The following is a 27,342-nucleotide window of genomic DNA, read 5'->3' on the forward strand; positions in this document are numbered from 1 at the left end:
CTCGCCAAAATATACTCCCACGACTTCAACGGAAGAGGATTATGAGTTTAGGGTCACATGAGAAATACATTCTGGGATGTGACCATACATACCAATTTTCAGGGGGGGGGGGGGGGGGAATAGAGCAAGACAAAACATATCTGACTTTTATATTTTTGTAAGACTGTTTTTTCATAATTATGACTTCTTTCCATAATAATGACGTTTTTTTCAGAATTATGACGATTTTTTAAATTATGACTTCTTTTAGAACTATGGTTTTGTTCCCAGATATATTACTATTTTCTTAAATAAACGTTCCCCTGAATGGTTAATGAACATGGGTTGTGTGGTGTTTCTTTGTCACGTATTTATGACCAGATGACTTCCTGTAAACTCTAACCACCTTGAATGTGCAATAAAAGCGTCACGATGTTCACACACACAGCAGTCTGCAAACTTTCCAGGATCCAACAAACCTTTATTGACTTTAAATCAACAGAGCATTACTTTATATCACAGACAATCCTGGATTAAATGCACTTTGTCCTCATACAGTATTTAACCTATAATGTGATTCTGTTGTTCATTTGTTGTAAAGCACTTTACTTGTGTTGAAATGTGCTATAAAAATAAAAACGTGCCTTGTAAACGTTAATCTGTTTTAATTATTTTATCCGTCAATATATCTGCACATTTTCCAAAAAAAATGTGTCTTCCAACTGTATGTTTCAGAGAAAACAATACTACTTAGTTTGATATCTGTTTTTATTTAACACAAAACAAACAGGCTGGGAAAATAAGAGATGTTTTTCACAGCCACATGTCAAAGAGTTGTCATTTAGGTTTCAGGAACCTAATGATTAATTGCTGTCTCTACGCCCAGCTGAGTTGTTATAGGACTGATCCAAAAGTAAACTTTATAAGTGAAGCTTATCCTGGAGCCGCCTCCATATCGCTGTCTATTTACTCACTCCACCAAAAACACACCACAGCTGCTGTGAAAGCAGAGGGGAGAAGTACTCAGATCTTGTACTTGATTCAAAGTAGAAGTACTCAGATCTTGTACTTGATTAAAAATAGAAGTACTCAGATCTTGTACTTGATTAAAAGTAGAAGTACTCAGATCTTGTACTTGATTAAAAGTAGTACTCAGATCTTGTACTTGAGTAAAAGGAGAAGTACTCAGATCTTGTACTTGAGTAAAAGGAGAAGTACTCAGATCTTGTACTTGAGTAAAAGGAGAAGTACTCAGATCTTGTACTTGAGTAAAAGGAGAAGTACTCAGATCTTGTACTTGATTAAAAGTAGTACTCAGATCTTGTACTTGAGTAAAAGGAGAAGTACTCAGATCTTGTACTTGATTAAAAGGAGAAGTACTCAGATCTTGTACTTGAGTAAAAGTAGAAGTACTCAGATCTTGTACTTGATTAAAAGTAGAAGTACTCAGATCTTGTACTTGAGTAAAAGTAGAAGTACTCAGATCTGGTACTTGAGTAAAAGTAGAAGTACTCAGATCTGTTACTTGAGTAAAAGTAGAAGTACTCAGATCTGGTACTTGAGTAAAAGTAGAAGTACTCAGATCTTGTACTTGATTAAAAGTAGTACTCAGATCTGGTACTTGAGTAAAAGTAGAAGTACTCAGATCTTGTACTTGAGTAAAAGTAGAAGTACTCAGATCTTGTTCTTGAGTAAAAGTAGAAGTACTCAGATCTTGTCCTTGAGTAAAAGTAGAAGTACTCAGATCTTGTACTTAGTAAAAGTAGAAGTACTCAGATCTTGTCCTTGAGTAAAAGTAGAAGTACTCAGATCTTGTCCTTGAGTAAAAGTAGAAGTACTCAGATCTTGTACTTGAGTAAAAGTAGAAGTACTCAGATCTGTTACTTGAGTAAAAGTAGAAGTACTCAGATCTGGTACTTGAGTAAAAGTAGAAGTACTCAGATCTTGTACTTGATTAAAAGGAGAAGTACTCAGATCTTGTACCTGATTAAAAGTAGAAGTACTCAGATCTTGTACTTGAGTAAAAGTAGAAGTACTCAGATCTTGTACTTGATTAAAAGTAGAAGTACTCAGATCTTGTACTTGAGTAAAAGTAGAAGTACTCAGATCTGGTACTTGAGTAAAAGTAGAAGTACTCAGATCTGTTACTTGAGTAAAAGTAGAAGTACTCAGATCTGGTACTTGAGTAAAAGTAGAAGTACTCAGATCTTGTACTTGATTAAAAGTAGTACTCAGATCTGGTACTTGAGTAAAAGTAGAAGTACTCAGATCTTGTACTTGAGTAAAAGTAGAAGTACTCAGATCTTGTTCTTGAGTAAAAGTAGAAGTACTCAGATCTTGTCCTTGAGTAAAAGTAGAAGTACTCAGATCTTGTACTTGAGTAAAAGTAGAAGTACTCAGATTGTGTACTTGAGTAAAAGTAGAAGTACTCAGATCTTGTCCTTGAGTAAAAGTAGAAGTACTCAGATCTTGTTCTTGAGTAAAAGTAGAAGTACTCAGATCTTGTTCTTGAGTAAAAGTAGAAGTACTCAGATCTTGTACTTGAGTAAAAGTAGAAGTACTCAGATCTTGTCCTTGAGTAAAAGTAGAAGTACTCAGATCTTGTTCTTGAGTAAAAGTAGAAGTACTCAGATCTTGTTCTTGAGTAAAAGTACTCAGATCTTGTACTTCAGTAAAAGTACTCAGATCTAGTACTTCAGTAAAAGTACTCAGATCTAGTACTTCTGGAAAAGGAGAAGTACTCAGATCTTTTAAAATTAGCTTATTACAATACAAAAATAATAATAAAATAAAATAAATACAAAAATAAATATAATAATAAATTAAAAATGAAAGAATACAATAATAAAATAAAATACAAAAGAATAATACAATTAAATAACAAATAATACAAAAAATAAATATAATAATACAATAAAAAAAAGAAAAGATAATAATACTGCTAATAGTAAGCAGTAGCAGAGAGGCAGAAAGCTAGCTGCCTGTCACTCACGGGGACAACGCCCTAATGTCTGCATCACCTCAAGGATTCATCATTTACACAAATGAGTTGTCAATTTGCTGCTTGGGCTAAACAGGAATGCTCCTTCATTGGAGTCAGTAGCCAGGCATTAGACCTCCATCTGCCAGAAAGGACCACAGCCCTGCTTCAGACTGAGGCCACGCATAACCAGTTATCTCTTTTTTTAGAGTATGTTACAAGTGCGTAAATGATCTGAATATTGGACATGTAGCATCAGAGCAATTGCAAGTTAATTTGTTATAAATGTTGTCGTATCCACAGAATACAAGGCGACCAAGCAGAGCTGTGTGAAACACGCAGACATTAATATATTAATATTAGTACAAATAAATGTAGAAATACATTAAAGATATGTGTGTTCTGTTTTATTCTCAATTTATATATTTTTATTTATTTATTCCTGTATTTATTTATTTCAGATTTATTGATTCTTGTATTCCTGTTTTTTTCCCTGTATTTATTTAGTACTTATGACACTGTTAGGTTGTCTCCCTCTTCCTTGTCCTTACCGTAAAGCAGAGGGAGACAGGGTGGAACTGGAAGACCACACTTTAAAGAAGTTACTCTTACAACCAATTAGTATCTGCAGTATTGAAATTAGTAATCTAATTTAGATTACTAATTTGATCGGTCATTTCATACTTCAAGTGCTTTTATGATTATCTTAGATTATCTAAAATACTCATAAAAGCACTTGAAGTGAAATGACCGCAGCACTGTAGTGATGGGTTACTTTTTGCATGTAACTGTAACCAGGGGCGTCGCCTGGACCTGGAAACATTCGGGGCTTAGCCCACAGTGGCGGTGCTACAGTCACATGTTCTACTGCAAGACTCCCCACACGCACATACACAATTGCGCCATCTGGTGTCACAAACAAAAAGCTTTGTTACGGCAATGGATTGTGGGAGACTCTCATAGCACGTGAGGATCTCTTGAGGGTTAGGTAACTGTATTATCTCGGTGGACAACATGTATGTTTTTATTTTATAAGGACAATAACGTACTCTTGTGTTTGTTTAGTTTAATGTTAATTGTTTAATGCTCACAGTCACAGCAACATGTTTTTAGTGAGATTGGCTATTTGTTTTATATAATTTATCAACGTGATCATCAATAGCTAATCTGAGCACTAGAACCCAGCTCACGAGTCCTTTTATGCTGTCCATTGAAGTGCAGGTATGTGAGTTTTGTACACCAGTTTATTTATGTTTAATGTTTCACATTGCTCCACATGATGCCTCGACTACAAAGTCTTCCATGTTTCTACGCTTCTTCCTCTGTGTCACAGTTTCTGGAATATCAAGATCATTGCACAGGGCCTTGGTCTTGTCATAGACCTCATGTGCTTTCTCATTACTTTGGTAACTTTTCAGTGTGTTCTCAACTGCTGTTTTGTAATCTACTGCCTGCACCAAGTCAAGTGTTTCTTTCTGCAGGTATTTGTGCAGGCCCTGAGTGGTTGAGAGCAGTGTCTGGAACATGACAGCATGTAGATGGTACTGCATTTTCAAAGCTTGCTTTCCAGTCCCTTTGCTAGAGGGGCTGAAAGGCTCCCTAAAGTCTTGATCAAAGCAGGGAGGTTTTTGACATGCCCAGCGAACAAGTTGTTCGACCTCTAGCTGTTTCTGAAATGTTTGCAATCTCTGATGGTGGACAAGAGATGTGGAGAAGAAAGAGTAAAGACACTCCAGGAGACCAATGCAGGTATGTGAGTTTTGTACACCAGTTTGTATAAGTGTAATGTTTCACATTGCTTGTGAAAAATATACTACCACTATACGATCACTGATGTTTTGTTGTTGACTGGACACTTCTTTTGTAAAAGAGATAGCATGAGAGGATCTCTTAAGCAATGCAGCTCACGTGTCCTTTTTATATGCTGTCCATTGAAATGCAGGAAAGTAATCACCAGCTCTGAGTGATCTGTTGCCGAGGGGACACTACACCGGAGTTACATAGGCAGAGATAAAGTACTCTTTTGGGGGGAACTCACCTCCTCTGGGGGGGCCGGGCCATGCTCCCCCAGGAAGACTTTTTTTAAATACTGAAGTTAAAAGCATCAATCTTGTGCACTTTGAGAGCAACATTAAGAGATATGGATACATCTCTCAACACCCATATGTCAAAAAGAAATCTCAGAATCAGAAACGGGTTTATTATTTAAAAACACTTCATTTTCCAATTAAATCATAAACTATGTCAATTTATTAGAAGTTGTTAGTAATCAGATTAAACAGAAAAAAGGGATGGAAGGAGGAAATAATAATCCCTCATCACTTGCTGCTTCCCTCATCACTTGCTGTTTGCGGTTGAAATGATCTCTTTTGCTGGCCAAACATGCTGGATGGAAAGCAGTGGTGTCTCACTTGCCTTGACCCTGTATCTGCAGTCCCTAAATCAGTCATGTTACTCATTGACTCTTGTCTGTTCTGGTGTTCCTGTTCATTGTTGTCTCCATTGTCGTTCTTGTCTGTTGTATCTCCTTCTTGTGTGTCCCTTTCTCCTGTTCCCCTTTCTTCATCCTCTACTCTGTTTGGCTCATCTGTGATGACTGTGGGTAAACACAAACAAGTATGTAAGTCAATCAGTTTCCAGCTCTGTCAAATAAATGAATTTCAAGATACACACATTTGTCTTCATTAAAATGAGTGTCACCACACTGTCACACAATGTAATACTAACCGATTGAAAATAGTTAAATTTACATCTCTTGTAGATATCACTGTTAGAGTAGTTATCTGCCAATAGGACAGAATCATTCCTATACAAATGCAGTTTGAGTAATTCACTTAATATATTCACTTAACACTTTAATATAGTCATTTTCACTTAATACTCTAATATAGTCATCTTTCTGCATTCAACACTAAGGAAAGCTGTACAATTTGACATGATAATGAGGAAAAAAGGCCTCCGACAATGCAGATAATTTTTTGATCATATCTATTTTAAGATGCGGGTCAAGGCTTAATATTTGGGAGCATCGTGTCCCTTGCCCCTTTCAGGAGCCCCACTGGATTGGCTTTGATCTGAAATATTTGTATAAAAAGCTTGTTAGCTGGCTGTCCATCTCATAATGTTCACATAGAAACTAGCTGTCAATAGGAAATATCAATCAGAAGAATTATATTTTCATACAAAATCTGTCACAAAAAGAGGTTGCACATTTAAATGCAGGTGTTGTTATGGCAACGTCAGTGGCCAGACAGCCACATTTACTGCTGCAAATACGTTCAAACATGCTGTCGACACGTAAAGCAGTGGCAACTATGCCACCATTTCAGCTGACTTTTTCTCAGAAATACTGTCACATAACATCCATATATTTCAGTGCTAGGTTGATGCTAAGCTAAGCTAACTATGAAACACTTAACTGACAGGCACTCAGGAATCAGGATCAACTGTGTACTACTGTAAGGTAGCTTCTAGCTTCATGTCGAACACAGACAGTAAGTCAACATTTCCCAGAGAGCTTTCTTTGAAATCACCAGGTAACGCTAAAAAACACAACATTTATATTGTATGACAAAGTGTTTATTTAATATATCTGGCTAGCTATAGCTACTTGCTAACGGTTTAGCTTACCCGCGCGATTCAAAGTAACGTCAACGTAGCTATAATTTATGCTTTGCTTACATGTTCGCATAACTTGTAAGTTTACTGACAGGTACATACCTTGTTCACCTGGCTCAGGTGGTGGCTCTGGGGTTGTTGTGAGCCACCACTTGAGAATTGCCGTCTTTTTTATTTAAGAAATGTCTAATGTCCATCTTCAGAATCTCCGCGTCCGGGGCTGACAGTTTAAAGTTTAAACATTGTCACAGAGGAGAGGTACGTACCTGTCAGCCAATAAAACACGTTTATTTCCATGCAACTCTCTGATTGGTCTGGTGGCGTCGTCTTGCCTCTGTGTTGCATTCACTGAACATGGGAAATTACAGTCCTGCCGTCCGTCCTATAGGTAAAGTAGGTTAATGTATTATATTATTGAGGGAGAATTTGTCCGGGGCTAAAGAAAAAACATCCGGGGGGCGACGCCCCTGACTGTAACCTTTGAGCAAAGCATTAAATCCCCATTACTAATCAATCGATGCTTTCTACTGATCTGTGAAGGTTTTCATTTTCATCACTTTGTTAGATTCAGTGGTGACAATTTATCCATATTTATTGACATCAGCAGAAGGCAAAAGATGTCCCGCCACTGGGTGTTGAACCTAAAGCGCCTGCATCTCGAGCACCTGCACGAAGAACCAATGAGTAAACCTCTGGACCACCAGTGTTTTTATTAAAAATAATGATCACCCAACTAAATATCTTGTTGCGATTTGGATTGAATTTGTACCTTTATGCACACAACACACAGGTATGGAGGTATGACAACATCAATTTAAATGTATTAATTAATTTAGTTATTTATTGCCGTATTTATGTATTCATATTTGTATTTATACATTTATTTTTGTATTACTCGAACCACAAGCCTCGGCGCAGTAACATCGTTTGTGATTGGCTGAACGGCCTGTAACTCAAAGAAGCTACCGGAGCCGGAAGAGGCGGGACCAAACATGAGAGGAGGACATGGTTCTTCCATCATGGCGGGATGCATGAAAATGAAAAACGGTTTCACGTCTTTATTCATGATTTCTATGTGTTTGCTGCTTATCTCTTCACCCAAAACCTCAGGACAACAGGGGGCAGGTGAGAAGCAGTGTTCGGCATTATTGACAGAGGTTTTACTGTGGTATTATATTGATAAAAACGTGTTTTAAAGAATAAAGTAGCTGTGCTCATGTTAGCTACTAAATAACCGTTACATAAAAGTTACAGAAGTTTCTCTTGAAGCGGGATTCACTGCTGACTGGTTTCTGGGTATTTCTCCATGTAAGGGAGGTATTAAAGTTAGTTTATAATCTTTATTGATTAAGCTGTTGTAGAGTTGAGGGAATCTGTAAACTTTGCTAACAGCCGGCGCCCCGCCCTCTGAGCTAATGCTAATTACACTGCTGTGGGACGTTCTTAATTTGAACATGATTTATTGTTTATTTTTTGGTTTCCTTTTGGTTTTTATTTATTCAAGAACATATATGAACATTATATATTTTGTATTAATAAAAGCTCACATCATGGGTAGACATATAAAGTAATACAAAATTAAAAATAAAGTAAATAAATTGATTTTAAAAAATCATATTTCAGATTAAATATTCGTCAAATACATAATTACTTTTATACATTTACTCAAGATCTGAGTACTTCTACTTTTACTCAAGTACAAGGTCTGAGTACTTCTACTTATATTGTAGTACCAGGTCAGAGTACTTCTCCTCTCCCCCTCTGATCATGGTAAATGAGTGTCTGATAAGTACGGTGGCCGACAGGTGTAACCGCGGTTCGCCCCACAACACTTCCCCTCCGTTGAGAGGACTGTTCTCGGACCGTTAATCACCGAGAAGTTCCCCACAATAACGGCTTTGTCCCGGCCTAATCACTCCATTAACCACAGGGTTTGGTTTGAAGCGGTGTTGATTTAAAAAAAACATTTCAGATAAAATATTTGTCAAATACAGAATGACTTTTGCTTTTTTATAATTATTTTTGGTTTATCTATATTTCATGTAAATATTGCTCTATATTTTAAAGTTATAATAGTGTTTTTTCTAAAATAATATATAAAAAGACAAACAAATCAGAGTTGTTTGGCATTATATCTAAATAAATATGATTGAAAAATAAATAAAAGCACAGTCGATAAAGTTACCTATCAACCTCTTTTGCTTTACATTTGATTAAACCTCTTTCACCCAGCGATCCTAAGACGAGGGAACAAGCTAACGGTTAAACGTTATAGTTTACATTTACATTTGGGCAGAGTTTTAGTGATGATAATCAGCGCTTCCGCCAGGGGGGCGTCTTGCCGTAATTTGACGAGAGATAATTCGAGAGAAGATCGAGAGTTTTTTTCGCTTGATATTACAAAAAGAAAAAAGGACATCCCTCTGTTGGAGGGGCAAAGGAGTCTGGTGGGATTATTTTCGGAGTATTGAAGATCGTTTCCCCGACATGGCGGTGCCTGCTACAGAACAACACGGTAACCTGCGCGATTTGGACGCAATGAGCGGTACTAGTGGAGTGCGCGCATGAGCTGCGAGCGCCGGAGCCTCGCAGCGCCGAAACTGAGGCTCCGTGGTAAACTGTGGTAACATGAAGAGCCGCTTGGGAGCCGAAACAGCCGGCGCTTTAAGAGAGCCGAGCGAAATGTATAAAGGCCGCTACACACCAACCTGAGACCAAAGAACGCGTACCGAAGGCGTCCCGACTTTTCCGTCCGCTACGAACGCACCGCAAAAACTTCAGTCGACGAGTGGCAATAACTGTCCTTACCAGCAGGCAGCGGTAGTGTGTATTCGTCATTCAAAAGAGGCAACAACCAATCAGAGAGATTTCTTTGGGCGACTTTATTTGGCCGATTCAACATGTTAATTCAACATGTTGAATCGGCGGTGGGAGGTGTGAAAATGTGCCGTAAAGCAACGACGGTGCGGGACACACCAACCTGAGTAGGGCGCCGCAAATGCCCGACTGCCTCTGTGTGTCAGGGCCTTTAGAGACGGCTCAATTCTCAGCCCTGGTCTGGCAGAAACACTGATAACGCAAACATCTTTGAAAACATAACTGCTAAGTGCTTCCCCAAAGCAGCACTGTTGTTGTCCCAATGACAACAGAGACATCAATACGTTTTAAAGTCAGTGTGATTATATTTATTTATTCATTCATTTATTTATTTATTCATTTATTTAACAGGGACGGTTCACATTAATCAACAGCTCTGTGGATGTGGTAACCAAGAGGCTATTTTTCACCTGTAAAGTAAATAAAAACATGCAACACACATTACTGGAATTCTTAATGAAATAAAAAAAACAGAACCATCAAATAATAATAATGTTGAAACACGGGCAGTGGGTGATGCAGTTTTTGTTTACCCTGCATGTCTGTGTTTGTCAGTCTCAGGGAACATCAGGCTTCGCGTCACGGACCTCCAGGACGGAGGAGAGTCCGTCGTGTCCGGGTCCAACCGGTTCTGTTACACGAACTCTGTGGTGCCGAGCTGGAGGCAAACATGGACCAGGATCCAGGTAGGGTTCATAAGCTGCTCCGTCAAATCCAGATCTATTTTAACTCTTGTTTATTTATTTGTGTCTATTTTTTGCTGCAGTGAGAGTTGCCAAATACATGTTGTTGTACTTTGGGTTAGGGCTGCTCGATTATGGCAAAAATCATAATCTCGATTATTTGGGTCAATAATTGATATCACGATTATTAAAAACGATTATCCATTTACTTTGAAAACATCAATTTATTGGAGAAAGAACATTTGAACTATGTTTTTCACAGTTGATTACCCTGAACTTTAAACATAGTTCCACTGAAAAAGCATTACAAAAAACTAATTTAATTTGAAGAAGAAAAAAAAAGTAATAATAAAAAAATTATCGTTTTATTTCGATTACGTTGTTTTCGTAATCGTTGCAAGCCATAATCGTAATTGCGATTAAAATATGATTAATTGAGCAGCCCTACTTTGTATGATGACAATAAAGATACATTCTATTCTTAAATGTAACCCTCATGTAGAAAGAAGTCGCCCTGATAGAGGACAGATGTGTCGGCTTGGAAAAACTACCATAAAGGATATATTCATATTATTCACAACATATGTATTTAAGAAAAGAGAGATTATTTTACTAAGACAGACTATTATATAATCATATTATTTCCCCAGATTTCTAACAACCAGTCGTCTGGATCAAATTAACAAATATGTATTTATTTTCATAATTTGTAACCCTTGAAATACGACGTGGTGTTCATGTGAAACAAATGCAAATATTGTATTTATTTATTTGTACTTAATGCCCAGCGGATGTTACACCTCCTAAAAAAAATCACACCCCTGCCAAAAATGATGCCTTCCAAATAGACAAACAAAACATATTTTAAAGGTCACCTATCATGCTATGTGTAGGCAATAGCACATGCCTCATATCCCTCTATTTCACTTCCTGTTTCTAAAGTGCTGATTTGGGGATAAAGCTTTTTTTTTAAAAAGGAGGGGCTGAGCTCATGCGGGACCCGGCAGCTACCTGTCCAAACTAAACACTGCCGTGATGAAACGCCATATCATGGATTATCAAGGATTCTCTCTGAAACAGTTTGGAGCTCAAAGGCTTTCTCTCTTGCCGGTTATACCACAAGGTGAGTTCCTTTTTACTTCCTGCTTCTTCACACACATGCTCTCCAGTACAGGTTAGCTCTGAGTGTTAGCGATGCTAATGTAAACACCGACCATATTACGTCCAAAACAGTCGGGCATTGTTTCTGATAGCAACGTTTCTGATTGGCCCGTGGGTCCACATTTCAGATATTACGTCATATCGGACGCAAATCTGGATCAGCTCCGTTGTTCCCCGTTTTTAGAGATTTGGGTACGGAGGAAAAGAGAGAGGGTTTATTTTCTGACGCTGCGAGAGTTCCCCGACACACCGGGGACACATTGATGTAGAGAAGACATCAAAAAGTGCATTTTGCATGATAGGTCCCCTTTAAATAATTATAATAATTATGAGAGAAAAAAGATAATAATAGATTTAATTTTAATATACACTTGAAAGGGTAAAATTAACAAAAACTATTTAAACAACACACTTCAAATATATAACACAACATTAATTACACATTAAAGGGCCCATGTCATGCTTCTCTGGTTATTCCCCGTCCCCTTGTTGTTAGGAAGGTTGTTCTGCATGTGAACGGTCTGCAGAGTCTCAAACCCTCAGAGTACACCCTGTAGCGAGTAAAACTCCAACACAGAGAAGACCTGTCTGTGCTGCCCCAGAACGCCTCGTTGGACATTTCTCTTTTTCCATTTACTTCTTTGGTATAGTGACGTAACGGTGGACTAATCCGCGGAGCCGTTATCGTAACGCGGCGCGTCGAGGCTGGGAGTCAGTGTGTGAGCACACACATAAACTCCCAGCCAGGCTGCGGGTGTATGTGTGTGTGTGTGCTCGGGCTGGGTTTCGCTGTGTCTCGCTGTCTCGCAGACGGCCACTGGGCTCACAGGGAGGGGGGGGGGCAGGAGCTCCAACAAGCCGTGAAGGACAGAGAGTGAATACACAGACTATACAGAGATGCTGTGAGAAACCAATGTGAGTTTGGAACATTGAACAATATAAATATATTCTAGTAGACCTCAATGATGGAATTATGATCAGTGGAAATGGCCATGTCATGGGACCTTTAAGAGCAATTCTGAAGATAAATGTTGAAAATAGACATGTGGAAATACATGTCTATTTTCAACATTTATCTGTCTCATCAGTGTTCCCAACCTCACAGACTAAAGTCCTTACAGTGGAGCTCTGTCCGTGATACCTCCTGCGTGTGTCCTCCAGGTGAAGGTGTGGAGCTCCAACGTGTTCAAGGTGCAGATGGCGGAGGGCGAGGAGGAGCTGCAGGAGCTCGAGCGCTTCAGCGTCTGGTCCTGGATGCAGAGTCTGTTACGAGAGCGGCAAAACGAGACCACCATCAACATCGGTCTGTTCAGCAAGAAGACCTGCTTCAAGATCGACCCGGCCGGCGAGACCAGCTTCACCGTCAAGGCTCTCAGGAGTGAGTGGGAAACACACATGGACTCTCGTTAGAGATGCATTACAGTGATCCTTTTTCACATCTCCGCTACAGGAAGAGGTTGAGACACTTTGATTGAATCCTTTCTTTTCGTTGCAGAGTTTGATATCTATCTGTTTTTGGTTTTCCTCGCCGGAGCGTTGTTGTTCCTCTTTGCAGACTCACTCAGCAGGTAACTTTAACTACACTAAGATGCATTCACACCTAATAGTCCGCTTCTCCCCAGACCACAGTTTGTTCCATTGCTTCATCTTCCAGAAGGTTCGGTTTGCGTTCACACGGGAAACTCAAACGGACTATAAACTTTAAACACAAGTCATGTGCTCGGAAATGCTGTTCAACCATTGGTCAGACATTAACGGCCCGTCCACACAGCGGCGTGCGTTGACGCTTGGCGGTGGGCGTGTCTGAAGCTTGGGGATTTTTTGCGACCAACAACCAATCACATGAATCTCCCGCCCCGGCATACAAAGCAATAGCAATGTTAAAACGAAGTAAACTGGATATAAAATCCCCAAACAGGCGAAAACCTACCAGTTTCACCCACTGTCTCTGCCTCCTCCCTCCATGCCTCGCTCCTCTGGTTTGTATCCCGGTAGATGAACAGAGACTGATCATACAGCACCGGGTGATTCACTACCGCTACAATGAATTTACCTCCATGTTTTTGAATATGAGGAAATGACCTGCGTAGTCTCTCCCAGCATACACGCGGTTTGATTGGCTAGCGCTTGTACTGGCAGATTTGCATAAACGGGATTTCATTGGCTGACGCCTCCGTCGAGGCGTCAAAAGTTGAACATTGCTCAACTTTTGAAGCCAGCAACGCTCCACGTCGCTTCCCAAAATGCAGTTCGGCTAAAGGTGACGTCACCCCATTCAAAGTGAATGGGCAGAAGCGTTGGAAGCTTCAACGCACGCCGCTGTGTGGACGGGCCGTAAGGGGGTACAAACGCTAATCCCGGCCATTTCTACCGGAGCCTCCGCCATGGAGCATCGGTGCTTTCGGCAGGTTATTCTCATGCTGCTGTTAATCTGGAGATCAACAGACCCGGCCCGCGCATATGATTATATAATCAGACAACGTCCGTTAAAAAACATTATAACATAATGAGAGACGTTCTGCAGTCAGGAGGAGGTTTCGACTTTTATGTAGCTGACGGAGAATTTCTACTTTACACGACACTGTTCAACACTTCATTCACTTCACTCTTTGACTAAACAACCGCGGATGTCTTGAAAGAGTCTTTCGCTAAAGATTTTGAAGAAATCCGCGTTCTTGTGACTCGTAAATACTACGCTTCCTGTGTTTTGGTGCGGACTGCGTTCACATCAGCAATGAACCGCTCCAGAGTTCGCAAGCAAGCGTTCTGAGACCACCTATTTTAGCGGACCAGAGTCCGGTTGTCTAGTTCACTTCAGAGGTCTGTGTTCACACCGACCCAAACGAACCGCACCAGGGTTCGTTTCAACCGGACTATAAACGGCTGGTGTGAACGCACACTAAGATGCATTTAAATTAAAAAGGATAATAAAATATTGAATCTCTCGTCTTTCTCCCCTCAATAAAGGAGTCAAGTGTTCTTCTACTCTGCTGGTATGAGCACCGGCATGATCGCCTCTCTCATCATCGTCTTCTTCATTCTGGCTCGCTTCCTGCCCAAGGTAAGGACTCATTTTACTGCCATGTAAAACAGATATTGGGTTTTCCTCCAGAGGGTGGCTGGCATCTCCTTTAGGGAGAAGGTGAGGTCAGTCATGGGGAGGGACTTTTCATACCAAGGACACTTAACCAATAAACAAACACTTTTATTATTCATTATGTGGAATGTCTACCAGGTAAATGTAATGATAAACCACCAGGAGTGGATAATTTAGTTGGTACATTTCTTAGATATGTTGCTAATTTTGTTGCAGAGCCTATCTGTCATATTATAAATTTGAGTATTGATAAATGTATTTGCCCACAGGCATGGAAAATAGCAAAAATTATTCCACTTGCTGGACCATTTTTACAAATAGCCATCCAATAAGTTTATTACCAGCTGTTACGTTCCCAATTGGCTAGGGCGAACAAAAGGGAAACGACATGACCAGAGTAGAATTGGTATAATTATAAGTGGCTTTATTATAAAGCAAAGCGTAACAAAATGGCCGGCAGGCAGCCTGACACAAACAAAAGGGCCAAAAGGGAGGACTCTTAAAAAGGAGCCTGTGTACATACACAATAAATAAATACTCACTTTAACAGTGGTACAACTAATTAAAGGAGATATATACAAAACACACAGCTAAACTAAAAGGCAACAGTCACAAAATCCTAAGCTACTCTAAACACTAACTAAACTACTCTACACTCTAACTAAGTTGTCACTCGACACTGAACACATATATTGACACTCGTTACTTAGCACAGTCTGTAGTGTCCATGACACGAGAGCAAAAAGGTATGAGGCGTCTGATCGCAGCAGAGCCTCCAGAGTGGTGATAGTTCCCAGGCTTTGTAGTCCTCTCCAGCAGGTGTGCGCTGGGCTGGCACAGGGATTGCGCATTTGGGCGTGCTCCAATCAGTGTCCTCGGAAGTGGACCAGGAGATGACAGCCAATGACGTTGGGGCAACCACACAGCTCATCTACATAATCACCCACAGCTGAAAACACTCACAGGCAGGTTAATGAGCAGACAGCAGCCGCAGCAGCCGCCGTGACACCAGCATTAGCAAAGATAATGGAGAGAATAATTTTCAATCAAATACAAAAATACTTTGAAGGTAACAAACGTAATACTGTGTATCAACATGCTTACAGACCTGGCCATTCCACATGCACTGCTTTAACACAAAGGACAGATGACTGGAAGGGCGAACTAGATAATAGGAAGTTAGTGGGTGCAGTACTACTCGATTTTAGTTCTGCTTTTGATGTCATTGACCATTCTTTGTTGTTACACAAGCTGGAACAATATGGTTTTCATTTTGAAATGCTGAGGTGGTTAGAAAGTTACCCGACAAATCGAAGTCAAACTGTTTTTTTTAATGGAAGTCTCTCAAATATGAAAACAGTCACTTGTGGAGTACCTCAGGGTAGTTGTTTGGGACCACTTTTATTTTCTATTTTTACAAATGACAAGTGTTAGAAAAAGCTAAAATTGTAATGTATGCAGATGACTCAACAATATATTATGCAGCATCAACTACAAGAGAGTTGACCAATGTTATGAATAAAGATCTACTACTGATATCAGAGTGGGTCATAAATAATAGGTTAGTACTTAATGCGGGAAAAACAAAATCGTTATTAATAGGATCAAATCATCAGTTAAAAGGTGAACCAAAATTGCAACTACATTTAAACCATATTGAAATTGAACAGGTCAAGGAGACAACATTGCTCGGTATAACCCTGGATCATAAATGATCTTGGTCTAAACACATTGATAATGTTGTATGTAAAATGGGAAGGGGTCTGTCACTTGTAAAAAGAATTGTAAAATATTTGCCTATGATGTCAGTAGACAAGTTTTGGATGCTTTGGTTCTGTCGCAACTTGATTATTGTTTGGTTATAAGTGCTGCTGAAAAAGATTTAAACAAACTACAAGTAGCACAAAATAAGGCAGCACGATGTGCACTGCAGAGCTCCTCCAGAACCAGAGCCACTGAGATGCTGGAGACACTGAAATGGTTAACTGTCAGACAGAGGTCAACTTATATTTTATTACATTTAGTCAGAAATATTACAGTGACTCACTCACCAGATATATTATCACAAAGGTTTATAGCGCAATATGCACAACATAATTATCAAACACGACATACAATAGAAGGAAGGTTTGTATTACCCAAATATGGGACAGAGAAACAGTCAGAGTCGTGATCAGCTGGAACTCTACCGGTTCACATCATTCAGGAACATTCTCAAGTACATTTCAAAAGGTTGCTAAAAAAATATGTAAGTATTATAAAGTACATTTGAACTGTGCCTGTGGCTATGTATGCATATATTATTATGTACACTTATTTGTATTTACTTTTGTTTGGCCTTAGGATGGCGATAATTGGATGACCATTTTAGTTTTCACTTCATACAGCGCTGTAAATTGCATGAAATTATGAGCTGTTTTGTTGTATGTATGTTTATGTATGTTTTGAGTGTGTGAGGACCCCAGGAAGAATAGCCAATGCTCATGCTAGTGCTAATGGGGATCCTAATAAAGACATAAACACTCACGGACCACCTGACTCCCCAGACATCCAGAAACAAAAGGCCTGCTCACCACTCCAACAGTTTATAACAAACTACAGCCTGATAACGACTGCTTCTCTGTATCGCCTCGTTCACACATTAAACCAACAACACAACTACAGATTCTACAAGCATTTCCTTCATATGAGATTTAAAATGCTCTCAGGTTTTACACCTCTTATGAAAAGTAGACATTTATTACGGAGTTTATGTCCGAGCCGACAGACTCTCAGAAAGATCGTTCTCTACTGAGAGAAATGCAAAATGCCTGTAAATGTAAGAAGTAAAAGTAAAAAGTCGTCAGAAAAATAAGTAGTGTAAAGGTACTGATGCCAGAAACATGTACTTAAGTACAGTAAGGAAGTATTTGTACTCCTCTACTTCCTCACACCTTTCTTCGTCTCTTCTCTGCAGAAAAGCCCGTTTTATGTCCTGATTGTCGGCGGCTGGTCGTTCTCTCTGTACGCCATCCAGCTGGTGGGAAGGAACCTCCAGACCATTCTGCGGGAACACTGGAACGTGGCGTTAGGTGAAGAAGAGCCTTCATAACACACACATTTTATAGACAATAAAACACTTTTTATTTGCCTCACATCGCAACAGAAAGACGCTCAGGTGTGTTGGCACGCAGCCTTCATCAGAGCGTATTCATTTACAGATTGGATTTGGTAAATAAAGGGCACAGTTATCACAGCTGGGGAATGGATCCAGTTATCTAGAAACTCATCTCTTCTCAAATGGCTGTAGATACAGGGACTCATCACAACTATTTAGTGAAATCATGTTCACCAAAAACAGGTTTTATTATCTGTCATGTATTTATAATATCTTATTCATATTGGTTAAAGAACTTGGTAACACAATGTTTACAGGCATCATGTATTCACTGCTAACACCATGTTGGAAGAGAACTCACCTCTCCATAGCGTCTCCTTGGTTAACTGGATTTATAACATTCACACTGTACTTTTTATATTTACATTTCATTGAATATTCCATTCCTTGCACACTTTATGTAAATAATATCCTGCTCATATTGAGTTCAGAGAAAATTGGCCCTTTGTGAGACTTTTATAGATTTCTTTGTATCTTCTGTACATTTTCCTTTTAACTCTCTAGTGCTGGTTTATTTCTATTTTGAGATGTTTATATTTTAGAATTGTGTATTTCTAGTCTTTAGTTATTATGGGCAATGCCTCGTTTTGTTTTATGCTGCTGCAACACTTTCTCTTATCAGACACTAGATGGCAGTACAGGATTATTTGAATATGCCTCATTCACTCATAGTCCCATATTATCCCAAGTTATTTAGTGGTCAGTTTATAGAGAGGTGCAGGGAGGACGTGTTTACCCTGAAGGAAGCTGCTGGTTCCCTCGACAAAAAAGCAACGGGATTTCTCCATAGGATTTTGGAAAATAGCTCAAAATAAGGTCTGTGGAAAACGAACCTGTTAGATAAATGCACGTTTTGTTCAGCCGGATAATCTCCACATGTCTACCCTACTTTTATACATTTCAAATCAGGTGATCAGGTGATCAAATCAGATATATCTAATCTCCAGAAGCAACATGCTAACGTTATGCTATAAAGGAACTACAGGCGAGTCCAGCAGCACGACTTCAACGTCACGCCAACTTCAGATCCATATTCAAACACACAGATTCTAGATGGAACGAGTTGAAGCGTTTGTTTGAACAGTCTGCAGGAGGCAGGGACTTGCTTTCAAGCAGAACAGAAACTAACTTAGGAGTGTTTACGTGTTCGGCGTAATGACAAACAACGGCCTCCACGACTTCTGTAGTCCTATTCAGCCACTTGGTAACAACCATCGTTTCTCAGACACGTCCACTCTTCAGAAATCACAGTGGGGTCACTGCTGATGATTTAATGTCCTAGAACAAAACGTGATCCGTCTCTTCAATGTGTCTCAACCACAGACCTTAGTTCAGATACTTTCCAAAACCCTACGGAGAGATCCCATTGGCTCTGAGACAAGGGAACAGGAAGTGGAGAAATGCTCCTGGTTTTCGGGCTCGTCACTGCACCACTCTATTACTACAGGTCCTTCAAACCTAAAAACTTCTGATCATGTGTGCCCTAAAGTTGTTATTAAAAAGCATAATAAAACCCTGTAAGTAACTATACATGTTCCCGTGTTTCCTCAGGCTACGTGACGGTGGTGGGCTTCGTCACCTTCGCCGTGTGTTACCGGTACGGCCCCCTGGTGGACGAGAAGAGCATTAACATCCTGTCGTGGACGCTGCAGCTGTTCGGCCTGCTGCTGGTCTACCTGGGGATCCAGATCCAGCAGGTGGCCTTCGCCGTCATCGTGGCCGCGCTGATCTCCAAACACCTGGAGCACCCGCTCAGACTCTCTGTGACCGCCTGCAGGTGAGGGGGGGGGGGGACTTTTTATTTATAGATATTTTACATTTATCACATTACACAAAAACAACAGAACATTCCCCAACATTAGACATATGGCAGATTACAAAATAATGCTTAAATAAAAATAAAAAGTGTGCAGTTACTAGAAACCAGTACAAAGTACAGACCAAGAATATAATTACATTTGCAAATTAACAAATTCAACAAATACAATAAAAGCTCATCCACAAACAGAGCAGAGCACAGTTTACAATTCTCCAAATAGATTAACCATTTTCAACATTTCCTCACAGTAGTTTAGTCTTTTGAGCAGGGGGGGGGGGGGGGGGGGGGGGGGGGGGGGGCATTTCAATCTGAAAGAGCTTCAATGGTGGTCCTCCTTTTTATTACCCAGAGCAAAATGTATTAAAAATAAAACTGTCTAATATGTATTGAGTTTTTATTCATCAAGTAGTATTTTACATATTAATTCAAGTAGAAAAAATAAAATCTTACATCACTTTTCCTCCTTCATAAATCATCCATTTCTTCCACTTATTAACTCAAATATCTTCTCGCTGTAAATTGGTTTGTCATTTATCCAATTATACGGAGGATTGTTTTATTTCCATCCATCCATCCATCTTCTCCCGCTTATCCGTGGTCGGGTCACGGAGGTATCAGTTCCAGCAGAGAGCCCCAAACTTTCCTCTCCCTGGCCACATCAACCAGCTCTGACTGGGGGATCCCAAAGCGCTCCCAGGCCAGCGAAGAGATATAATCCCTCCACCTGGTCCTTGGTCTACCCCTTGGTCTCTTCCCAGCTGGACGTGCCTGGAACACCTCCCTAGGGAAGTGCCCAGGTGGCATCCTTACTAGGTGCCCGAACCACCTCAACTGGCTCCTTTCGACGTGAAGGAGGAGCGTTTCAACTCCCAGTCGGCCGCTTGTATCCGCGATCTCGTTCTTTCGGTCATGACCCATCCTTCATGACCATAGGTGAGGGTAGGAACGAAAATGGCCCGGTAGACAGAGAGCTTTGCCTTCTGGCTCAGCTCCCTTTTCGTCACTACGGTGCGAACTGCAGACCCCCTCCCCCACGACTACGCCTCGAAATCCTTCCATGAATTTTACAAACAGGATTAGTGACAAAGCGCAGCCCTGGCGGAGGCCAACCCTCACCGGAAATGAGTCCGACTTCCTGCCGAGGACCCGGACACAGCTCTCGCTTTGGGAGTACAGAGATTGGATGGCCCTGAGTAGAGACCCCCTCACCCCATACTCCCGCAGCACCTCCCACAATAACTCCCTGGGAACTCGGTCATACGCCTTCTCCAAATCTACAAAACACATGTAGACCGGATAAGCGTACTCCCAGGCCCCCTCCAGGATCCTTGCGAGAGTAAAAAGCTGATCCGTCGTTCCACGACCAGGACGGAATCCGCATTGTTCCTCCTCAATCTGAGGTTCGACAATCGGCCTGACCCTCCTTTCGAGTACCTTAGAGTAAACTTTCCCGGGGAGGCTGAGTAGTGTGATGCCTCTATAATTGGCACACACCCTCTGATCCCCCTTTTTGAAAAGGGGAACCACCACCCCGGTCTGCCACTCCTTCGGTACTGTTTCAGACTTCCACACAACGTTGATGAGACGTGTCAACCATGACAGTCTCTCAACACCCAGAGCCTTCAGCATTTCTGGGCGGATCTCATCCACCCCCGGGGCTTTGGCACTGTGGAGTTGTTTGACGACCTCAGTGACCTCCCCCCGGGAGATTGGTGTTGATCCCCCGTCATACTCCAGCTCTGCCTCTACCATAGAGGGCGGAGTTGTCGGGTTCAGGAGTTCCTCAAAGTGTTCCTTCCAACACCCTAACACTCCATCAGTTGAGGTCAACAACGTCCCATCCTTACTGTACACAGCTTGGATGGTTCTCTGCTTCCCCCTCCTGAGGTGTCGGACAGTTTTCCACAACAACTTTGGTGCCGCCCGAAAGTCCTTTTCCATGTCTTCTCCGAACTTCTCCCACACCCGCTGCTTTGCCTCGGCCTGTCGGTACCTTGCAACTGCCTCGGGAGTCTCCCGGGATAACATATCCCTGAAGGCCTCCTTCTTCAGTCGGACGGCTTCCTTGACCACCGGTGTCCACCAGGAGGTTCCAGGGTTACCGCCCCTTGAGGCACCTAAGACCTTGAGACCACAGCTCCCCGCCGCGGCTTCGGTAATAGAGGCTTTGAACACCGACCACTCTGGTTCAATGTCCCCATCTTCCACAGGGATGCCCGAAAAGCTCAGCCGGAGGTGTGAGTTGAAAGCCTCCTGAACTTGGGCCTCCTCCAGACGTTCCCAGTTCACCCGTACTACACGTTTGAGCTTACCGGGTCTGTCAAGAGGCTTCCCCCGCCACTCGACCCAACTCACCACCAGATGGTGATCAGTTGACAACTCCGCCCCTCTCTTTACCCGAGTGTCCAAAACATATGACCTCAGGTCCGATGATATGATAACGAAATCGATCATGGACCTTCTGCCTAAGGTGCTCTGGTACCACGTACACTTATGAGCATCCTTATGTTCGAACATGGTGTTTGTTATGGCCAATCCATGACTAGCACAGAAGTCCAGTAACAAACCACCACTCCGGTTCCGATCAGGGGGGCCGTTCCTTCCCCCCCAGAAAGGTGACGTTCCACGTCCCCAAAGCCAGCTTCTGTCGCCCGGGTCTGGTCCGTCGAGACCCTCTGCTTTCACTGCCACCCTTCTGGCAGTTCACCCGACTCCATCGCTGTTTCCCATAGGTGGTGGGCCCGCGGGACGGCTTCCTCCGGGCCGGGTATCCTCACTTCTTGTGTCTTCTTTCATGAGGTCTTTGATCCAATCTTAGTCAGGCCCCTTGCCTGAGACCAATTTGCCATGGGAGACCCTACCAGGAACACAAGGTTCCAGACAACACAGCCCCCAGGTTCATCAGGGCACACGAAGAACCAGCACCTCACCTTCCCGTAGTGGAGAGGTTGCTGGTTATTTCTAATCTTCTTTATTTCAAACGTATTTGTTATTTTAAGTCATGCATGATGTCTGCTTATTTCTGCCGTTTGAGCTCTACATCCACGATTCAATTTGCTTTGTTCACTTGTTTTATTATTATTATTATTAATGGACATGTTCCCCTTTTTAATTCTGTTATTTTGGTGAGTGGTTCTGCGTTGTGAAGCCCCTGAGCAAGTGTTATTTGTGATATTGGGTTATATAAATAAAATGTAATTTCTTTCCTGCAGGCGGCTCAGAGCTGCAGTTCGCTGGAAGACGGAGCCTCGCCGCCTGCTGACGGAGGAGGAGTTCCAGCGGGAGGCGGAGGAAGAGACTCGTAAAGCTCTGGAGGATCTGAGGAAGAACTGCAGCAGCCCCGAGTTCAGATCCTGGAGGACCGTGGCCCGCCTGCAGTCCCCCAAAAGGTGCCCGTAGTTCCCTCTTTTTCTCAGTGCAGATTATTTAAAAGCGCCTCTGCTAATCCTGTTAAATCAACAGAGCGTCATGCTTAAAACCCGGGTCCTCTTGTAGTTATTAAGAAAACAAGAAAGACCATATACTTTTTTTACCCACAAGGGATAATCCAGTTTTTACTGCGGTGATGTGATACTTTTATTTATTCTGTGTGACTGGCGGAGCCACACACAGTCTAGTATTCAACATACTTATCTCATTTTATTCTCCCTCTTCCGCCACAAATGTTGTAATGCTACTCACCCGGTAGCGTTGACACGAAACACACAAATAATACATCAAAACGTGCGGAGTGACCGGGATCGTGTTGCTATGACTTTTATTAGAGATTCGCTTTGCCGTTCTCACGCAAATCACAGAAAACTGCGATCATTTGCCCGATAGGAATGAATGGGAAATCCATTTGAACAGAGCTCAAAAACACCGCACTTTGACCCAATACAGATTCCGCATATTTTAACGTAGAACAAAAACTACAAGTTTAAAGGATTCTCGAGACTATGGACTTTATTAGACTAATTGGATATTTTTTGATAGCGAGTACGGTTCTCACGTAGTCGCAGTTTACGTTTTGTGAAAATATGACTTTATTTATTTGTAATTATTTTTGTTATCATCATTAAGGTCAAAGGGTTCATATGTCAATGAAAACGATCCACTGTTTACAAATTGCTTGATAATTAAATCATGAATGCTTTATTGATTAACCTGACTTGCATGATTAATAGAAAGGTTGTTTTTGTTTCTAAAGGTAATTGGTTATCGCGTTCAAGCCGTCTGCACAGTTTGATTCGAGGTATATTCATATTGATCCGGCCATAACACCTCGTACTGGTTCCAGAGATCAGTGTTTATATTTCTTTGTACGGTTTCTGATTCTGATTTGATGTAAAGCGTCTTTGAGCACCAGGAAAAGCACTATCACAATTAAATATATTATTATTACACCGTGGTTTCTTATTACAGAGTACACCCTGTAGCGAGTAAAACTCTAACACAGAAAAGACCTGTCTGCTGCCCCAGAACATTTATCTTTGTTACATTGTTTGCTTCCTGGGTACAGTGACGTGCCCATACCCAAATGGCTGTTACGTTAAGTCCGCGGAGCCGTTACGTTAAATCCGTGGATTGGACCAATCCACGGACTTCCTCACACACACACACTCAATCTTTTCTCAGCTGCAGCTCCGCCGATTTCTCCTCTGAGGCTGTGAGTCGGTGTGTGAGCACACACACAAACTCCTAGCAAGGCTGCGGGTGTGTGTGTGTTCGGGCTGGGTTTTGCTGTCTCGCAGACGGCCACTGGGCTCACAGGGAGGGGGGGGGGCAGGAGCTCCAACAAGCCGTTTAGAACAGAGAGTGAACACACATAATATACAGAGATGCTGTTTGAGAAACAATGTGAATCTATTCTAGTAGACCTCAACAATGGAACTATGATCAGTAGAAATGGCCATGACGTGGGACCTTTAAAGTCTTTCATGTTTGTAAAGCACTTTGAATTGCCTTGTGTTGAAAGGCTCTATAAATAAACTTGCCTTGCTTTAGCTAGGGCTGCAAACTGTATATGAATGTAATATAATATCGTGCCTTATCGTTGCTGATGTGTTTTTCCTCCTCAGGTTTGCAGACTTCGTGGAGGGCTCTCCTCACCTGGTGTCCAACGAGGTGTCGGTGCACGCGCAGGAGTACGGCTTCGGAGGGTCATTCTTCGAGGAGGAGTTCTTCGACACGGACGACGAGGAAGACGACGACATGAAACCTCTGAAGATCCCGGAGTGAGACGACGCTTTGTGGAGAATAAAGAGACGATTTAAGTATTGCCTTTCAGGACAAACGATGAGAGGAGAGCCGCTCTGCGCGAGCTAACGTCCGGAGAGAGGAGGACACGGATCGTGGTCTCCAGAGAAATGACAGGAAGTGGAGAGGACTAAAGACGAAGTGATGTAGCTTCAAAGGATGTAAACAAACTCTTTGTTTAGGGAGAATCTGACGGTACTCTGTGATCGGGAGCGCTTTCTTTTGGAGGTCAAAGCTAATGTTTTACTGTGTGATGGCAGCGTGTGCGGGCCAGAGAATGCAAACACTTGAGGAAATAAAAAGTGGGTTTTTTCTGATTAAACTAGATTTATCTTTTATCTCAATGGGAATTAATTCTGCTCTGTTTTTCTGAGTGACTGAAAAATCCCAAAAGAAGCTTTTCCTGGTTTCCTAGAAGTCCCACCTCGTTACTTCTGCCAGGGTTTCAGCCCTGATCGTTGCAGGTGCATCTTTTTAAGTCTCTGAATCATCAGGATCTAGTGGTCACAGATCAGAGCATGTCTGTGTTGTATTGAGACTCAAGTGTCTCCCAATATCTACCAAAACAAGGGGTTGAATGTAAAGCTTCTTTGCATGAAACGTACCCTTCAACTGAGGCTGAATATGTGCCTTCGTTCATTTATAAATAAGAAGTCTTGTGATTAATAATCCCCCATCAGTTTTGCAATTCTGCTTTATTTGTTTTATTGAACATTTGACCCTAAAACCATTAAATACAGTCGATTTTCAACTCTAAAAGTCCCAGAGTATAAATAATAAGAGTCTTTCTTTAAGTATTTATCACGCATTATTACTACAGCGGTGTTTCGTGCAGCCCTGCCGAAGTTTCCCGTTAATTCAGAAAAACAAACAGTATTTATTTCCACGATTTCTCCAAACGTTGAGATGAAATAATCTCTGTTTCTTGAATAAATGCTTGACGCTGTTTGTGTTGTCTTTAGCTCAGGAGAGGTTTTTACGTTCAGTGTGTCTGACCTTTGTGTGTGTTTCACTGTTTTCAATTTAATGGACATGAACACAGGAAGTGTCCCCAAAGTATTTTGAATAAAAAACTATGAATTGAGCTCTGACGTGTTTCCATTAGCTTCATTGTGAGGTAATGAAAGATAAGGGAAGTCCACGAGGCTTTGGGTAATCACGCATGTCTCACTTGAAGCCATGAAGCTGTTATTTAAGCGGCTGCAGAGGAGATTTCTGAAGTGGTGGAAAGGGATTTACTCTCTGCTCCGTCTGTATCCGTGTAACACGAGGCAATCAGATGGAAACATTATGCATAGAAAGAAAATACACAGTTACAACGTCTCAGGAACTGCACCTATTCATCGTCTTGTCCATCAGATCAATTCAGATCCTTCCCATGATCAATGAAGGGTCTCCATAGGGTCTCAAACACAGGCTGTCTAGCTCTTAATATATAGGATATCTCGTCCAATGGGAGGCCTGACAGCATCCGGCGCAGCCAATGAGTGATGAGTGACTTTTCCCAAAACAATGCCATCCAGGTTTTGGCGCGAGCTGAGGACTCTCTATATTCATATAACAGATCTTTGGATCCAGTGAAACCTGCTTTGAAATTATATTCTCTATTCTCCTTCGAGCCTGAATGAAAATTCCCCTATTTTTGGCTGTTTTCCACCAGATTGAGACTTTAGTTTCAACAAAATGCTCAAATTCAAAGTATTCTTGCTAATCATTGGCGAGTTACACACTTTGAAAAATAAATTATAAATGTAAAAAATGCGTCGATGTTGGTTCCAATTTTACACATAAAAAATACTTTATTGTTTATTCATAATAATGTTGTCCTCTTAGGTATAGCTTTTTAAATGTTTTTTTTTTAAAGAAATACAAATAAAATATATTCAATGGGTTTGGGGATGTTCTGATTCTGCGGACCCTCTCTCCTCGCACTATTCTAACTATTGTATCTGTGTTATTGTGTTGCTCTGTTGGAGGAGCCTGAGACCTCAGATTCTCATTGATATATCTACACTGTAGCTATGTTCAAATTACAATAGAAGCCTTGAATCTCACCCCGTGGCATTTCCCCTTGCACTGTGCCCCCTCTTGTGGCGGAAATGAATATTACACGTGGAGCTTATTTTAATACTTAATTCATAATAAAACAAACTAGACTTGATAGCAACATGCTAACTGGAAGAGCAGCAGGGCACAATAGCAATGCTAACAGCTACATTATCACTGGGCAGTTAAACACCAGTGGTTTGAATATAAAGCCAAAACAGTATTCCCAATATCAATCAAACATCATGAAGATATTACTTAATGCTTAAGACTTACACAACAACATTTAAACAATCCAGCTGGACCGTTTTATCCTATCAGACTGCATCGGGCGCTGACATTGGCACCCTATGACCATCAGATCTGACGACGCTGATTGGCTGAAATTATGTTTCGGCGGCATAGTTTACAAATAGCAACAGTCAGCAATGTGTTGGCTGCTGCTGCTCTGGCTGAGGGCTCCTTTCTTAGCGCCCAGACGAGAGAGGGTAATGCGGCCAGGCAGGAAACATGTGACTTATCAGTAACTTTAGACATCGTAACACAATTTTAAACAACATTTTCTTATTTAAATATATTTTAAATTTTAAATTTTATTTTTTAATGACAATCAAACACGTGGGAAGAGGGGGGGGGCGCCCCTAACGCCCCTGTGGGCCGGCCGCCACTGCAAAACAGTATTCCCAA

General features: G+C 41.4%; 1 protein-coding gene across 2 annotated transcripts; it reads left to right on the forward strand.

Annotated features, from left to right (window-relative positions):
* Positions 1-7,562: 7,562 nt before the first annotated feature.
* Positions 7,563-25,693, forward strand: nemp1 (nuclear envelope integral membrane protein 1). 2 transcript variants are annotated; one of them, XM_034213862.1, is made up of 10 exons: positions 7,563-7,702; positions 10,010-10,140; positions 12,460-12,676; positions 12,794-12,866; positions 14,266-14,359; positions 17,352-17,466; positions 19,104-19,329; positions 22,584-22,760; positions 23,561-23,605; positions 24,432-25,693. In XM_034213862.1, the coding sequence occupies exons 1-9, from the start codon at positions 7,570-7,572 to the stop codon at positions 23,562-23,564; spliced, it is 1,170 nt and encodes a 389-aa protein (XP_034069753.1). In that variant the 5' UTR covers positions 7,563-7,569; the 3' UTR covers positions 23,565-23,605; positions 24,432-25,693. The 2 variants fall into 2 exon arrangements, with proteins under 2 accessions (XP_034069753.1, XP_034069752.1); XM_034213861.1 differs by lacking the exon at positions 23,561-23,605.
* The last annotated feature ends 1,649 nt before the right edge of the window (positions 25,694-27,342 follow it).

This window comes from Gymnodraco acuticeps, unplaced genomic scaffold (assembly GCF_902827175.1).
Source record: "Gymnodraco acuticeps unplaced genomic scaffold, fGymAcu1.1, whole genome shotgun sequence".
NCBI lineage: Eukaryota > Metazoa > Chordata > Actinopteri > Perciformes > Bathydraconidae > Gymnodraco > Gymnodraco acuticeps.

Coding starts and splice junctions, on each gene's coding strand:
- nemp1 (XM_034213861.1), top strand. CDS start 7,570: ATGAGAGGAGGACATGGTTCTTCCATCATGGCGGGATGCATGAAAATG. Junction 7,703..10,009: donor CTCAGGACAACAGGGGGCAG/GTGAGAAGCAGT, acceptor TGTGTTTGTCAG/TCTCAGGGAACATCAGGCTT. Junction 17,467..19,103: donor ACACTGGAACGTGGCGTTAG/GTGAAGAAGAGC, acceptor GTGTTTCCTCAG/GCTACGTGACGGTGGTGGGC.